The sequence below is a fragment of the Saccopteryx leptura genome, chromosome 11, assembly GCF_036850995.1.
Source record: "Saccopteryx leptura isolate mSacLep1 chromosome 11, mSacLep1_pri_phased_curated, whole genome shotgun sequence".
In the NCBI taxonomy this organism is placed as follows: domain Eukaryota; kingdom Metazoa; phylum Chordata; class Mammalia; order Chiroptera; family Emballonuridae; genus Saccopteryx; species Saccopteryx leptura.
In genome coordinates, this window is record NC_089513.1 from 17527372 (window position 1) to 17545691 (window position 18320).

The 18320-nt window shown below is 35.9% G+C and overlaps 1 protein-coding gene across 1 annotated transcript in view; it reads right to left on the reverse strand.

Annotated features, from left to right (window-relative positions):
- Window positions 1-18320, reverse strand: part of DCC (DCC netrin 1 receptor) — a 1139534-nt gene that overhangs the window by 189742 nt on the left and 931472 nt on the right. The window contains exon 14 of the mRNA XM_066352289.1: window positions 11314-11424. Within this exon, the coding sequence (XP_066208386.1) occupies window positions 11314-11424 (111 nt within the window). The remainder of the gene's footprint in view (window positions 1-11313; window positions 11425-18320) is intronic.

Below are 18320 nucleotides of genomic sequence, written 5' to 3' on the forward strand. Positions count from 1 at the left end.
AATTTTCTCCTGCTGTCCCTTTGCAGTCATTTCTCCCCCCGAACCCTGAGTAGTAATTCAAAATATTTAAAATATCAATCTGCACATAAATACATATACACTTCTGAGTAATTTTATTGATTTTCGGCATTAAAATTTTTTAAATCATCCGGGTTTTTGTTTTTGTGCTTAATAACAATAATGGCTAAAATTTATGGAGACCTATTACTCATAAGCACAATACTTAGCATTTCAATAAATGTTTTATCATTAAATATTTCACATATTTTTGTTCTCAAAAATGCCTATTCTACGTGTAGTTGTTAATCTATTATTTCACACATAGTTTACCTTCTTAGTTATTCTACATGTTTTATACTATTTACCTCAATTTTTTTGCTTTTCAAAGTTAAGATTTATAATTTTAACTGTATTTCATCTTTCTGTTTACTTTTAATATGTTTTCCTTCAATCTGAATTATTTTATATCAACTAATCTCATTCTGTTAGTTTACTTAATTTTTCATGCTACTTTTGCCTATTATTATTTTATCCTATCAGTGCTCCTGAAATTAAAAATAAATGTTAATAGAAGCTTGCTGGGGGCAGCAGCAACCGGGGTGGGAGTGGGGGTGGAATGATGATTAGATGTGGGTCAAAGGGTATGAACTTCCAGCTATAAGATGAATATGTTCTGGAGGATTAATGTACACCACAGGGACTATACTTAACAATACTGTATTATATACTTAAAAGTTTCTAAGAGAGTAGATCTAAAATGTCCTCACCTACACATACAAAATTAATTATGTGAGGTGAGAGGTGTGTTAACTAATCTTAACATGGTAAACATCATGCTGTACACATTGTACACAATACTGCATGTCTATTATGTCTCAATAAAGTTGGAAATTTTTTTAAGAATACAAAATGTAGAATAAAATCAGGAATAAAAGAAATAAAAATATGTAGAAATTCAAGGGCAGAAGGTGGGTATATAGCCAGTGCTTTAAAAAAAGAGTTTTGACAGATTTGTTCCTTTAATAGCACAACAGTGAATTCTAATTCTGGGGGGGGGGAGTGTCTTCTAAATCTATATTAATTAAACTGGTAGATCTGAGGCAAGGGTGGGGGTAATGGTGTCATCTGTGTCCTTCAGTTCGTGATACATAAAAAACTTACTCCTAGTGACACTAACTGCAGACTATTGGAATAAAGTTGTCTGCCCAAGGCCGGAAAATAATTGGCATTTTCCTGAAGAGGTCATTGATTGGATTCCAGGTCCTTTAGTCTCTGAACCATTACATACTAATCATGGTTCACTGTGATGATAACTCAATAGGAAAAAAGAAGTAAAAATGTAAGATATTCCTTAGGGACAAGACTCTCAAAACCATACCCCAAGTTGAGCCTTAACAAAACAATTGAGATTCTTCCTTCCCTGGTTCTTTCTTGCTGAAGGAAACTGCAGAACCTCAACACTAGATATCGATCAGGTGAAAACAGTCCTTTTTTTGGTTCAACATTGAACGAACATGGGCTCCCTCTGTGGAGTTCTTGATTTGACAAGCACCACTGGCAAGGGCAGATATCTGTCCCAGGATGAGGTCGGCATGTCAAATAGAACACAGGCAATGGGATCTATCCATGTCTTCGATATGTGTTCTCACAATTTCAAGTTCAAGAACACCAACCTAAAATCGCCCTAGAATCTTGTATCTTTCTACCATAAAGTTCACACTCAATAATCTCTGTATTTGGGTCATTCACTTTTTTCAGAGTCTATATTTTGAATAAATATAAAAATTTTAATACGTAGTGTTCCTTCTCTAGGGGTGGTTTCATCATGTTAGATTTTATCATTACTCTGAAAATAAGCTTTATGTATTTGTTCTCAAAGCCATGATCTTAGCAAATACTGTATGTTGTGCAAGTTTCAAAACACAGGAGTTTCTTGGTTGTTCACTTCTTAAACCAAATGAATTCACAATAATCCCATTCCATCCATTACATGATTGGGCTAATAGGGCTAATTCCCTATTTCCCAAGGGCAGGATATTAGAAATTGCTCCTAGGGTCACAGTTTTTGGCACATCCCTCTTGTATTCTTAAGCCAACCTCCTCCATGTTAGGGTAGAAGTTCAATTTTAAACTACGTAATGATTGATGTGTAGAAATTTCTACCTGCTCAATTTAAAATGAGAAGAAAAAAAAAAGAAACATGAAGAGAGCCCCCCCTCAGCTCAATTTCCTAGAGCAGCAATTTTCAACCTTTTTCATCTCATGGTACACATAAACAAATTATTAAAATTCTACGGCACACCAAAAAATATATTTTTGCTAATCTTACTAAAAATAGGTATAATTTTGATTTTTTTTTGCACCATATAGCTATTGTTGTACTGGCTATCATCATTTTTTAATTTGACAATCTAACGGAAAAGGTCAGTGCCCCTGACTAAATAGTGAGACATTACATGTCTTAAAAATTCTTGAAGCACACCTGTTGAAAATTGCTGTCCTAGAGGATACCTTGCTGCAGTTTATCACAGGTTCTCTAATGTCTTTATGCATGATATTTACATAGGAACTTTGGGGAATTCTAATAACCTTGTCTTTTTTTAAGCTGAAGTTTTGAGGCACAAAATAAATATTTTAAACTTCCCAGCTGTTAGCTATAGCAAACACGCTTTCAGGCAACCCTGAACAAACAGTGAGGTTTGTTCTTCAATTACTTTAACAAAGCATCCCAATTAAAGGGTAATCCATGAGGAGAAGGAGTATTTCTCTAAGTTACTGTTGATCATCAACTGCTGAAGCCAAGCAGAGATGCAAGAGAACTAGAGAAACCACAGGGGACAGAATTGCTTTCAGTTTTCTAGACAAACCACTGTGTCCCTTTAGCTGACTTGCAGGGCTTTGAGTTACCACCAAAGGAGGTAGATCACTTCCTTGGAGTTCGCCAGTAGACTCCAAAGCAAGGGCGGGGATGTTACACAACACAAGGCACCTGCAGAGGGCTGAGTCTGCAGTTCCCTTCCAATGCAGATTTCTTTGGCTACAGCAAAGGATGCCTCCTATTTCAGTTAGTTTCCAAAACCCTATCTAAATCTACAATTTAAGAAAAATCATGTTGCTCTTTATGAAAACATAGATGAATCCTAAGAACTTAGCAAAAAATGCCCAGCTGGGCTCACAGGCATTCCTGAAAGATCAGTGCATAATATGAACTAAGGGTGAGAGGGGAAGAAAAAAGAGGTGAAGAAGAAGCACTTGCAGTTGGGCTCCAGAGAAGGGAGAAGCCCAGAGTGACTGAGGTCTTCTGCCAGGAGGAATGGACAGATTGGAGGGAACTTGGAGAGATACTGAACCAAGGCAGCAGAGTATGGGGTCACTGCCAGTGTTCCCCAGTCTGCCCTTAGCCCGCATTTGGACAGAGACACAAAAATACAAAGTGTGACCCCCTAGCCTCCCAGATCCTGCCTCCCTCCCTTTGTGGGTACTGAGAGTGGCAGCAATATACCACACAGCTGAAGAACTGAGGTGCTGTGTATCTGGTGCTGTGTGTCTGATATTCTGCTCTGTTGAGACACAGGGAGGAGTACCCGGAGGCCTGAGATTGCCATTGCAAAAGCTGGAAAGCCCTGACAAGTTCCACCCATCATCATCACTGCAGCTCCACCTCCACCCTTGCAACAGCAGCTTCTCAGCAGAGTTCAGCCTGGAATTTTACAGAGCTAAAACTTGTAAGCCAGCACCACCTCCTGGCCAAAAACAACAACAACAAAAAAATAAACAAAAAAATAAACCAACCTTTTGGAAATGTTTTTTTACCTTCTAGTATTTTGTTTTTCTTTATTTTTTGTGTTGTTTTGTTTGTTTTTTTATTATTTTCTTTAGCTTTTATTTTTGGTGGTTCTTCTAATTTTTAATTTTTATTGTATATTATTTTATTTATTTATTTATTTATTTTTATTTATGTATTTTTCTGAAGCTGGAAACAGGGAGGCAGTCAGACAGACTCCCACATGTGCCCGACCGGGATACACCTGGCATGCCCACCAGGGGGCGATGCTCTGCCCATCTGGGGCGTTGCTCTGTTGCAACCAGAGCCACTCTAGTGCCTGAGGCAAAGGCCATAGAGCCATCCTCAGCACCTGGGCCAACTTTGCCCCAGTGGAGCCTTGGCTGCGGGAGGGGAAGAGAGAGACAGAGAGGAAGGAGAGGGGGAGAGGTGGAGAAGCAGATGGGTGCTTCTCCTGTGTACCCTGGCCGGGAATCAAACTTGGGACTCCTACACGCCAGGCCAACGCTCTACAACTGAGCCAACCGGCCAGGGCCAGTATTGTATATTATTTTTAAATTTACTTTTATTTTAATTTGTTGAAGTTTGCTTGATTTCTTAAGAATACCACTCTCAAATGCCCGCAAGGAAATAAAGAAATAACATGACTACCCAAGAAAGAGATACAGTTCAAAAATAAAATAAAAATTCTCCAGAAAGCAATTTTAATCACATGGAAATCTTGCAGTAAATGAAAGAGAACTAAAAATGAGTCCTGAAAATACTCAATGAGATGTGAGAAAATACTGACAGGCAACTTAATGAGCTCAGAAAACAAAACGAATATCATACCAAGGAGACTGAAACTTTAAAATGTGAGATGAAGAACTCAATACATGAATTGAAAAATGAGCTAGCAAGTTTAGCTAATAGAACAGACCAGATAGAGGAGAGAATTAGTGACACTGAAGACAGGCAACTAAACTAGAGATGATCCAGTGGGAAGAAGAGAGAGACGCAAGAATTTAAAAAAAATAGAGAGCTCTACAAGAATTGTCTGACTCCATCAGAAGGAGCAATATAAGAATAATGGATATTTCAAAAGAAGAAGAGAGGGAGAACCTATTTAAACAAATAATTGATGAAAACCTCCCAAGCCTATGGAAAGAGTTAAGCCTCAAATCTAAGAAGCAAGCAGAATGCCTAGTTATCTCAACCCATACAGACCTTCTCCATGAAACACTGAAATAAAAATGTCAAAAATCAATGACAAAGAAAGAATCCTCAAGGAAGGTAGGAAAAAGAAGAACTTACCATATAAAGGAAAGCCCATCAAGTTATCATCAGACTTCTCAGCAGAAACTCTATAAGCCAGAAGAGAGTAAAACCAACCATTCAAAGAACTGAAAGAGAGGAGTTACCAGCCAAGAATACTGTATCCATCAAAGTTGTCCCTCAAATATGAGTAAGAAATAAAAAGTTTTCCAGACATACAGAAGATGAATTTATCACTGGAAAACCCCCACTGCAGGAAATACTTAAGGGGGTTATCCTACTGGATACAAAAAACAAAATAACATAAAACTACAAATATAAGCTCCAACGAGGTTACAATATACACAAGGATAATCTATGACAACAAAAACCTGATGTGGGAGAGGCTAAAGGTCTGAAATAGCAAAAGGAGATAGAATGCAGAAGCACTCATAAGACAAAGGACTCTTGTATATTGAAAACTTTTCTCTCAATAACCTAATGATAGCCATGAAAAAAAACAAAACTGAAATACATAGCTTAAAAAAAGTATAAATAGAGGGAAAAAGCGTGGAATACCACCAAACAATAATAACTGACAAAAACACAAAGGAAAAGAACCAAAGGAGACACACAGCTACCAGAAAACAAAACATTAGAAGGCTATTAGAAAGCCTTATATGTCAATATTTACCCTGAATGTAAATGGACTGAACTCACCAATAAAGAGGCACATAGTAGCAGATTTGATCAAAAAGCAAAACCCAACCATATGCTACCTTTAGGAGACACATCTAAGCTTCAGGGACAAAAGTAGACTCAAAGTGAAAGGTTGGAAAATGATTCTCCAAGCAAATAATACCCAAAGAAAGGCAGGTGTAGCCATACTTATATCTGACAACACTGACCTCAAGACAACAAAGATAACAATTGACAAAGATGAACATTTTATAATGATAAAGGCAATAGTATGTCAAGAAGACATGTCACTTTATATATATCCACCAAATCAGGGAGCACAAAAATATATAAGATTTCTACTAACAGATATAAAAATAGGAACAGTCAAAATGCAGTCATAGTTGGAGATCTCAACACACCATTTGCAACTTTAGATGGATCATCCAAACAGAAAGTCAGTAAAGAAATAATCAGCCTTAAATGACACACTAGACCAAATGGACATTTTGGCTTTTACAGAACATCAGGTTATACATTCTTTTCCAGTGTGCATGGAACATTCTCAAGGATAAGCCATATGTTGGGCTATAAAACTACCTCAATAAATTCAAGAAGACTGAAATTATACCAAGAATATTTTCTGATCATAGTGCTTTGAAATTAGACTTCAACGGCAAAAAGGAAGTAAAACCTACAAAAAGTGGAAATTAAACAATGTACTTCTAAAAAGTGACTGGGTCAAAGAAGAAATAAAAGCAGTGATCAAAAGATATTTATAGACCAATGAGAATGACAACATGACATATCAAAACTTCTGGGATACAAACCCTGGCTGGTTGGCTCAGCCAGCTTGTGGATGTCTCAGGTTTGATTCCTGGCTGGGGCACACAGAAGAAGTGATCATCTGCTTCTCCACCTCTCCCCCTCTCAACTTCTCTCTCTTTCTTTCTCTAGCTCTCTCTTCTCCTCCCCTCCTACAGCCAGGGCTCCATTGGAGCAAGTTGGCCCCAGGCGCTGAGGATGGCTCCATGACTTCTACCTCAGGTGCTAAAAAAATGGCTCTGGTTGCAACAGAGCAAGGACCCCAGATGGGCAGAACATCACCCCCTAGTGGGCTTGTTTGGTGGATCCTGGGCAGGATACATGCAGGAGTCTGTCTCGGCCTCCCTTCCTCTCACTGAAAAAAAATAACTTCTGGGACACATCAAAAGCAGTAATAAGAGGGAAGTTAATAACATTACAGGATTATATTGAGGAACAAGAGAGATCCCAAGTAAACAACCTAATATCACATCTGATAGAACTAGAAAAAGAAGAACAAAGGCAACCCATAATTCAGCAGAAGAAAGGAAATAGGAAAAATTAGAGCAAAATTAAATAAAATAGAGAACAAAGAAACTGTAGATAAAATGAATAAAACAAAACGCTGGTTCTTTGAAAAGATCAATAAAATTGACAAACTCCTGGCTAGACTCACTAAGAAAAAGAGAGTAAGGACTCATATATACAAAATTTGAAGTGAAAGAGTAGAATTTATCACAGACATCATAGATATACAAAGGATCATGCTAGAATACTATGAAAGAGTATATGCCACCAAATTAAACAATCTAGAAGAAACAGATAAGCTCCTAGAACTATACAATCTAGCCTGAGTCATGAAGTGGGAAACCTAAATAGACCTATAAACAGGGAGGAAATAGAAACAACTATCAAAAACCTCCCCCAAAATAAAAGTCCAGGACCAGATGGCTACACTAGTAAATTCTACCAAACATTCAAAGAAGATTTGATACCTATTTTTCTCAAAATCTTCCAAAAATGTGAAGAAGCAGCAATACTCCCTAACACATTTTATGAGGTCAACATAACCCTGATACTAAAACTTGCTGGTAGGAATGTAAACTGATAAGTCTATTTTGGAAGAGAGTATGGTGGTACCTCAAAAAATTAAGAATAGAATTACCATATGACCCAGGTAATTCTGCGTATTATGGTAACTACTGGGTAACTACTTAAAAAACTTGAAAACATTGGTATGGAAAGACACATGCAGTCCCATGTTCATTGCAGCATTATTCATGGTAGACAAATAGGAAAACAACCAAAGCGTTCTTCGATAGAGGATTGGACAAAGAAGATGTGGTACATATACAGGTACCACAATGGAATACTACTCAGCCATAAGAAATGATGACGTATTGCCATTTATGACAATATGGATGGACATTGAGAACACTATACTAAGTAAAAAGTAAATCAGAAAAAGCTAAGAACTATATGATTTCACACATAGGTGGGATATAAAACTGAGACTCATGGTCATAGATAAAAGTGGTTATTCAGGGGGAGGAGGGAGTAGAGTTAAGAGGAACAAATATATGGTGGTGTAAAATGATTTGACTTTGGCTGATGGGCACACAACACAATTGACAGTTCAAATGCTATAAGATGTTCACTTATTGATCAATGTCATCTCATTAAATGTAATTTCAAAAATACTAAGTTAGAGTTAATTTTAAAAGATTAATAATGCAAAGTGATATTAGGCAGGAAAAAATAGAAGTTATCATAATTAGAAAAAATGTTAAGATAATTGACTGGTAAATGAATAACAGGATGAATAAGAATACATTTTGTACCAAGAGTGGCAGAAATAATTTTTCTAAAGGCATTCTTTTAGAATATCTACTAAGTTATGTCAACTCACCTTCCCTGTAGACTTGGTCAATGCCCTTCCACTAAAGTTTCTAGGTCTAATTATTTGTTTTCATTAAGTCTTTTCAACCAGTATAGCCTTTTTCTGTTTATCCCTCAAGAGGGCTGTTCCTATTTCTTGAACATCTGTACTCTCCATGACATGGTACACTCGTGGTTCTTAATTACGTTTAATAATAACTGCATCACTACTAAAATAAGAAAAAAGTAAAGAGGAATGCTGCATGCAGAAGGGGGACATATTAAGCCATGGGCATGGAAATGTTCCAACAAAGACAATTAAGCAATCTTGATTTGGACTCTACACAGGAGCATGGCAAAGAGATGCTTGGTCAAAATAGATGTGTGAATTGTATTATATTAAGACTGCATGGATATGAGAAGCATGCAACTAAATAAAAGTTCTGTGCAATCCCAGGATATTACATTTTAGTTTCACTTAGATTGTGAGTCATTCGAGTGAGGAGAAAGAGCACATAAGTCAAGTGGAGAGTCCCATCCATCCTGGGTATTTTATGGGACCTTCAATATCTCTGCCCCATTTATTTCCACTCCTTCCAGTAAGAGATATAGTCTTTTAGTTTGGGTAAATGATATGACCTCATTTCTTAGAATCCTGCGCCTCGAATCACTGTCTGTTATTGTCACAGGGTCAGTTCTAAAACATTAGTGGAGGCTCTATCTGATAAACCTGCACTGGACACTCACTCACCAAACTTGGTCTTGAGTTTCAGCTCCACAGTTACTTACAACATTAAAAGTTAATTTGTCAAGTAAAATAATAAAGGAAGTTATTTCAATAACTTATTAACATCTTCTAGGCTTCAAATTACTGTTCCATAAAATGTAACATTACCTCTACAGTTCTCCTAACTGGGCTGGCTGGTTCATGTTTGCCTACTTCTAATACATTTTTTTTATGTTTCTGCCAGAGTAATCTCTTTGAAATGCGTACACAATTAAGTCACTGTTTTTAAAAATCCATTAATGACTTGCTTATGATAAAGCATATTATTGGATTCTTAGGACAAAATTCTTAATTTGGTCTTGACAGATTTTGAACCTGGGTATCTTACAAACCTCATCACATGTCATCTCTGTGTGTCAGTCTTTTTTTTTCAGGCCCGCAATAGTGCCATTGACTGTCTTGACTTTAAACCTGCATTTACCTTGCTCTCTCTTCTTCCTCCCTCAATTTCTAATTTATGCTTTGACATAGCTAATTCCTGCTCATCCTTCACATCTCAGTTTAAATGCATATCATATAAATGTCTGTCTATTTACCTATCTAGCTAGCTAGCTATCTGCCCTGTATTGATAGATAGGACCCTTCAACCAGGTTTGAACTATAAAATAGCAGTTTCCTATGACTTCTCCTAGAAAGTTTGTCTTTCTTTGCTATACTCTAAGATCCACAAAAAAAGAATCATGTCTTTCTTATTTATTGTTATATCCTCAGAGCTAACTAAGCACAGTGCCTAAAGCTTAGTGAGTTTTCTATCAGTATTCTTTGAATGAATGTGCTGTCACATAGAAGTGATCATCATTATTGATAACTTCATTGAAATAGCATTATTTGTTTTTGCTATAATCATAATTATTTTGTAAAACCTAATTACTGACAATATTAAAATCACCAATGAGGGTAAATTATTTAGAAAAAAAAGAAGAAAAAAATCAATGAGGAGAATGAGAATAGTTTGAGGAAGAGGAAGAGAGGACAGACTTGAGAAAGAGTGATGGAAAAAGACCCAGAACAAGAATAAAAATTAGGAGGGAAGGAAGAAGAGAGGAAGGATAAAAAAGGGAAGGGATATAGAAATTTTAACTTCCAGTAACTTGGATACTTTCAGGTTTAATGGTAATAAAGGAATTTCATTGTCAGTTTTTTTTAAATAAATTTTTATTAATGTTAATGGGGTGACATTAACAAATCAGGGTACATATATTCAAAGAAAACATGTCTAGGTTATCTTGTCATTAAATTATGTTGCATACCCATCGCCCAGAGTCAGATTGTCCTCTGTCACCCTCTATCTAGTTTTCTTTGTGCCCCTCCCCCTCCCCCTAACCCTCTCCCTCCTTCCCTCCCGCGTCTTCCCTCCCCCCACCGCTGGTAACCACCACACTCTTGTCCATGTCTCTTAGTCTCATTTTTATGTTCCACCAATGTATGGAATCATGTAGTTCTTGTTTTTTTCTGATTTACTTATTTCACTCCGTATAATGTTATCAAGATCCCACCATTCAGTTTTTTAAGCAATCCTCTGTATCATCACATGTTCATTATACATGTATTTATTCTCTTTTAATTTGTTATTGAATTTATTAGGGTGCATTAGTTAATACAATTATACAGGTTTTAGATGACAATTCTATAATACATCATCTGTATACTGCATTGTGTGTTCATCACTCCAGATCACATCTCTCTCTATCACCATCTATCCCTCCTCTCCCCTCCTCCCCATCCCCCCAACCCCTTTCTATAAACAAATAAAACAACAAATGACTGTTTTACAGAAGCGTCATAAAATGGCAAAAGAAAGTATGCAAAGTAATTACATTTCATGATTATTATTAGAAATTGTAGAAATTTAAGGTCAATTATTCAAAATTCAATAAATTTTAGAAAGATAATTTCAAAGTACCTCTGGAAAAGTAACTTATTGTTAGGACTCTAATTAATGCATAATTAATTTCTATTTCTATGACACTGTTGAAGACCCTGTGTTTATTCAGGGTTTTTGGGTTTTGTTTTGCTTGGTACCTAAAGATAGAGAGAAAATAGTTATTCCCAATGATTAAGTTCATTAACTTTTTTTAAGGGAGCATTTGAGGCTGAAGTAGCGGAGACAATAGAAATCAGTGTGATAATGACTGAGGAAAGGTCTTACCATCTAGATCATTCTCTGGGGTCTCCGCTGTGTACCAGTTGGAAGCGGGTCCAGTACCATTGACAGTCATGGCCGACACTTGAAAACTGTACTGACTTCCTTTCTCCAGTCCTGTGGAAGAGTTTTTCACAAAGAAAGAAAATATTAAATAACATTATTTCTAGTTAAGTTTCAAAAGTTTTAGTTAAATTTTAACAACAGTAGACATGCTTTATGCTGTTTGGGATACTGTGGTAATCATTGTTATTCTGGCCAAAAGGTCAGACATATTACAGCAAGAAATGAAATTATTTTTCATATATTTTCATTTATTTTTTCCAGTTTATAAGAATATACTCCAATAAAATAGCCTCAGGGCAGATGCAGAATATAAAATGTGAACAATGAAGAAATAATAAAAAATAACAAGGGTCATTTTTCCTCACAGCCCAGAAGAGGCCTGCCTATGAATCAAGAATTGTCAATCTAAAAATGTATGCCTTCATCACCCAAAGTCAGTGATTTTGTTTTCTTTGGGCCAAGAAAGAAGACTCCAAAGCTGCTACACTTTAGCAAAAAATAGGCTTTTATCCCTTGAAACCATCACAAGGCATACCGTATTACCCCATGTATAAGATGCACCTTAATTTTGGGGCCAAAAATTTGAAAAAAAATATATTACATAAAGTTATTGAATTCAAGGTTTATTCATCATAAAATTCATACAGCTCCTCAACACTGTCAAAACTCCCATCCATTAGCTTGCACTCATCTGTGACTGAAGACGAATCACTGTCTTCAACAATGAGTGCAAAAACAAGCATGAAAAAGTGGGAAATGCAAGTAAAAAAATCTACAACCACTGTATAAGACGCATGCGTTTTTAGAACCCAGATTTCTTGGGAAAAAAAGGTGCGTCTTATGCATGGAGAAATATGGTACTTTGTCTGTATTGTTTCCATTGTAGCACATGACACAAGTCTATCTCTATGATAGTTTGGACAAATAATACTGTGCACTGCAATCTTATTTTAGTGTGCACAGAGAGAACAAGTAGATGAGAGCGGCCCGGGGGATCATTAGTATAATATGTGTAAATTTCTTATGTAAATAATTTCCCTTTAGCTGAATTGCAAAGTAGCTCATTAACACAACAAATTATTGTGAAACAAATGACACCTGTCAAAAGAACGTGATTTTTTTTTGAGATGTTGAGGACATAGTTGAAAGTGACAAGTCCTTAAAGCTCAAGGTGTTGAACAACCCTGATAAAGATAAAAATATTGTTCCTCTTTGTTTGTTTGTTTTTTAAATTAATCTATCCTGGCACAAACATTTGGTGCAAGGAAAATTTATAAAAAAAATAAACTACTGGAGAAATGATGTTTATATCATGTACAATATTAAGTATTTGTAGATTTTTGCATAAAAGGATAAGTAAATTTTGGTATTAAGGGGAATTATAACTTATTACTAAAAGGAGATGGTGTTTTAAGTAATGGTTAGAATGAACTTCTTAAGGTCAAAAGGCAATGCCTTCAATAAAAAGTACTATTAGCGAAGACAACTTGATTAACTCACCCACACAAAGGTATCTATAACACAAAATGTCCTTTTAAGGTCTTCTGATTTTATAAAATAGACTGAAGTTCCATAAAGACATGGACTGAGAATGGTGTTGTTATTGTTTTTGTTATTATTGGCGTTTTAACTGTAGTTCCACAGAGCTCACTACAGTGCCTGACACATGAAAGGCACACACATAAAACAACTGTTGCATGATCCACTATTCCAGTTACACACAAAGAAAATATGAAAAACAAATACAGTATCCAACATCATCAGTGAGGTCTTGAACATGGTCTTTCTTCTTGAGGTTATGTCTCAAAAAGGCTTATGCTCACTTTGATTTGTCCTTTGGTTCAGATGGCATTTATCTGCTATTTGTTAATATGTGCGCCCTTTCATAGGCACTGTTGTTGATACTGGGATAGAGGATTATAGAGGTCTTCCAAGAGATTAAAAAACTAATAGGGAGAAAATTTGGCGAAGAAATACTTAACTATTCATTGCAGCTCATGGTCTTCATAGTGGGTTTATCTGACATAGTTTTCATCCATTAAGAATATACTCTTTTATATTAAGTTGAAATTAAACTTTATTATTATTTTTTGGAACAGATGGACAGTCACCATCTCCAACATGGATTTGAACTATTATCTGTGATGGTCAGTTTTATGTGTCAACTAGGCTAGGCTACAGTCCCCATTTATTTAATCAAACACAGTACTGTGAAGTACTTTGCAGATGTGACTTAAGTCCATATTTAGCTGATTTTAAGTAAGAGATATTATCTTAGATAATGTGAGTGGACCCGATTCAATCCTCTAAGGCCTACAGGGGTCCCCAAACTTTTTACACAGGGGTCCAGTTCACTGTCCCTCAGACCGTTGGAGGGCCGCCACATACAGTGCTCCTCTCACTGACCACCAATGAAAGAGGTGCTCCTTCTGGAAGTGCTGCAGGGGGCCGGATAAATGGCCTCAGGTGGCTACATGCGGCCCGTGGGCTGTAGTTTGGGGATGCCTGCAGGAGACCTGAGGCTTTTCTGAAGAAAAAATTTCACCTGTAGACAGCACCTGTGAATTTTGAAATTGCCTAATCAGCAGTCACAACCACTTAAGCCAATCCTTTAAAACTAGTCTCTTAAAATGTCTCTCTTATGGTTCTGTTTCTCAGGTTGACCCCTCACTGACAGACCATCTTAGTACATGCAATATTTTGACATAAAAATCTTTTTAAATGCCCTGTATTGTTTTCTACTCATTTGATTTAAAATCAATTCCTTTCTGTGTGCAGAATTTATAAATTTTTAATAGAATTGTATTCAAGCATCCCACTTAAAAGTAAAGTAGATATGTAAATTTATCCTCAAATGTTGCCAAATTGGGACTTATATATTTTGAGTTCAGAATCTGTATCAATAATTCAATGTTGAGTAAAACAACTGTTAAGTGTTTCCTCAACTAGAGGTCTCGCTTGTCCAGCCCAAACTACTTATCAGGATATCCCTTGCAACTATGTCGACTGGGGAGCTCTTTATATCACCTTTTTTGCATCACCTGTAGTGAAGTATGTTAGGTTACTCTGAAAACCCTTCCAAATTTCTTTGATGTATTATATTTAATTTAATTTTAGTTTAAAAAATATATTTCATTCTAGAAGCAAGCTGTGGAATTTCTCTCACTATAAATGCCTAGCTATGTACACTAGATTAAGTATAAAAAACATTGGTATATGTACACAGAATCCCAATATTTAAAAAGATTTTAATGTTTAGTCAAATGGCACATATAATGCTGTGCATCTAACTAAGTGGTCCTATAAATAAGCACAAACACCTTCAGAATGAAAAATTCACCAAGCAGAGGAACCTACTTCCAACAGCTTTGATTGTTTGAAAAGTTCTTCCTTAGATTGCACTGAACCTGTTTTACCATAGTCTTAGCTACAGATAAATCCTAGTTTTACACAGTGGGCTAAAAAATTTAAATTCCTCTTTCAAAATATCTTTACCCTAGTCTTCTGATATGAATTTAGTGCCTTCTGAACCAAACCTTTATCAGCAGATTTAGACCAGGGACCCTCTTGCATATCTAGGGACATGTAGGATGCAATGATAAGCAGAAACAGAAATTTTGCATTTCAGAGAGGCAGTCTGGACATGACCTTCAGAATTCTAGATTGCAGATATTCCCGCTTCTTTGGTATGATGGGTATTTGGGCAAGTTTTAGATGAACTGAAATCTCTTCTAATCTTAACTTCCCAAATAAAGTAATTAGGTAATAATAGCTGCTTTCTCATCTCATAGTGTTCTTTTGAGAACCAAATGACAAGCTGCTTATAAAAATTGTTCATAGAGTTAAGCATGTAATAGATATAAATATAAGTAACGTTTACAGGTTATTTTCTCACTTGATTTTCAAAAACTGCATGATTTTGGCACAGAATACATTATCCCTTTGGAGATAAGATAATAAGGCCCAGAGAAATTAAGCAAGGACACAGTGTGTGTGCTGTGTCAATCACATCCTGCACTGCTCCTGATTGAAGACCGTGGGCTCTGTCCTATCTCCTGCTGAGCCCTGTAGAGTTGTTCTCAAGGCTGGAGACACACTAGAGGCATGACTAGCAAATGCAAAGCACTGTAAAAATACGTAAGAAATTTTTGTCTATTAAGATTATAACCAGAACTGAATAATGGACAGGCAGACAAAATAGAATTGATGATTCTATTAATTTGACAGTCGATCAACATAAGAGATCAATAAAACCTAATATTCAGTATAAAACAGAGGTTATTCTCGACTTAGAAAACAATGTTACCCTATTATGAAAAGCAGGTATCCAGGAGTGATACCAACAATCACCATGAACCAGCAATATTTTGGCCCCAACCCTGAGAGCTGATATCAAATGATTTTTCAACAGTACATTGATGGATTGATTTGTTCCTTCAGTTATTCACTGGAGTTCCCTGGATAGAGAGAGGGAATCCATCAAAAGCTGTTTTATGTATATACTTTTAAGAGTTGGTTCTTGGTTAGGAAGAATAAATATAATCAAGATGGTCATATTACCCAAAGCAATATACAAATTTAATGCAATTCCCATCAAAATTCCAATGACATTTTTTAAAGAAATAGAGCAAAAAATCATCAGGTCTATATGGAACTATAAAAAACCCCGAATAGCCAAAGCAATCCTAAAGAAAAAGAATGAAGCTGGGGGCATTACAATACCTGACTTCAAACTATATTATAGGGCCACGACAATCAAAACAGCATGGTATTGGCAGAAAAGTAGACATTCAGACCAATGGAACAGAATAGAAAGTCCAGAAATAAAACCACATATATATAGTCAAATAATTTTTGATAAAGGGGCCAACAACACACAATGGAGAAAAGAAAGCCTCTTCAATAAATGGTGCTGGGAAAACTGGAAAGCCACATGCAAAAGAATGAAACTGGACTACAGTTTGTCCCCCTGTACTAAAATTAACTCAAAATGGATCAAAGATCTAAACATAAGACCTGAAACAATTAAGTACATAGAAGAAGACATAGGTACTAAACTCATGGACCTGGGTTTTAAAGAGCATTTTATGAACTTGACTCCACAGGCAAGAGAAGTGAAGGCAAAAATTAATGAATGGGACTACATCAGACTAAGAAGTTTTTGCTCAGCAAGAGAAACTGATAACAAAATAAACAGAAAGCCAATTAAATGGGAAATGATATTTTCAAACAACAGCTCAGATAAGGGCCTAATATCCAAAATATACAAAGAACTCATAAAACTCAACAACAAGCAAACAAACAATCCAATAAAAAAATGGGAAGAGGACATGAACAGACACTTCTCCCAGGAAGAAGTACAAATGGCCAACAGATATATGAAAAGATGCTCATCTTCTTTAGTTATTAGAGAAATGCAAATCAAAACTGCAATGAGATACCACCTCACACCTGTTCGATTAGCTATTATTAACAAGACAGGTAATAGCAAATGTTGGAGGGGCTGTGGAGAAAAAGGAATCCTCATACACTGCTGGTGGGAATGTAAAGTAGTACAACCATTATGGAAGAAAGTATGGTGGTTCCTCAAAAAACTGAAAATAGAACTATCTTATGACCCAGCAATCCCTCTACTGGGTATATACCCCAAAAACTCAGAAACATTGATACGTAAAGACACATGCAGCCCCATGTTTATTGCAGCACTGTTCACAGTGGCCAGGACATGGAAACAACCAAAAAGCCCGTCAATAGATGACTGGATAAAGAAGATGTGGCACATATACACTATGGAATACTACTCAGCCATAAGAAATGATGACATCGGATCATTTACAGCAAAATGGTGGGATCTTGATAACATTATATGAAGTGAAATAAGTAAATCAGAAAAAAACAGGAACTGCATTATTCCATACATAGGTGGGACATAAAAGTGAAACTAAGAGACATTGATAAGAGTGTGGTGGTTACGGGGGGAGGGGTGAAAGGGAGAGGGAAAGGGGGAGGGGGAGGGGCACAAAGAAAACTACATAGAAGATGACAGAGGACAATCTGACTTTGGTGATGGGTATGCAACATAATTGAACGACAAGATAACCTAGACTTGTTATCTTTGAATATATGTATCCTGATTTATTGATGTCGCCCCATTAAAAAAAAAAAAAAAAAAAAAGAGTTGGACTAGTGGAAATACTAAACAGTATTTTTTAAATGAATTGGCAGAAAAGCACTGATTTAACCCTTTCTAGAATTATTCATCCTCTATAGCTGCAAATATAACGTTCAATTTTTATTCAATAGACATCACTTTCTCTTCTCACATTATCCCAGTATCCCTTTATACAATCATACCACCACACATTTTTTTTGGCTGTGGTCAGTAACAAATTAACTAGAGTTTAAGAGTTAAGATATAGGTTTTCAATTCTGGCAAAATTAGATCTGAAGTTTTGCTCTCTAACTTACTAGCTGTGTGACCCAGAAAAACTTGCCAACATCTCTCTTTGCCTAAGTTTTCTCATCAACCAAATGGGAATATGTAAACAAAAAATTGTTATAAATTTTAACCTTGAAAATACATATATAAAGCTTTTCTCTTATTACAGAGAAATTTTCAGGTTTATTGAGTTATATTTAATATATAAAAATTGCACATACTTAATGTATACATTTTGATAACTTTAAATATGTGCAAACATTGTGATAACATCACACAAAACAAAATAATTAACATATCTATTATTTCTTCAAAACTCTTGTGTCTTGTTGCTTTTATTTTGATGGTGAGAACACTTAGCATGAGATACCTTCTTAACAAGTTTTAAGTGTACAATACAGTATTGTTAGCTATAGGCACTATGTTGCATCACAGAGCTCTAGAACTTAACACATCATGCATAATTGTCACTCTATACCCATGGAACAATGCCTCATTTACTCTCTCC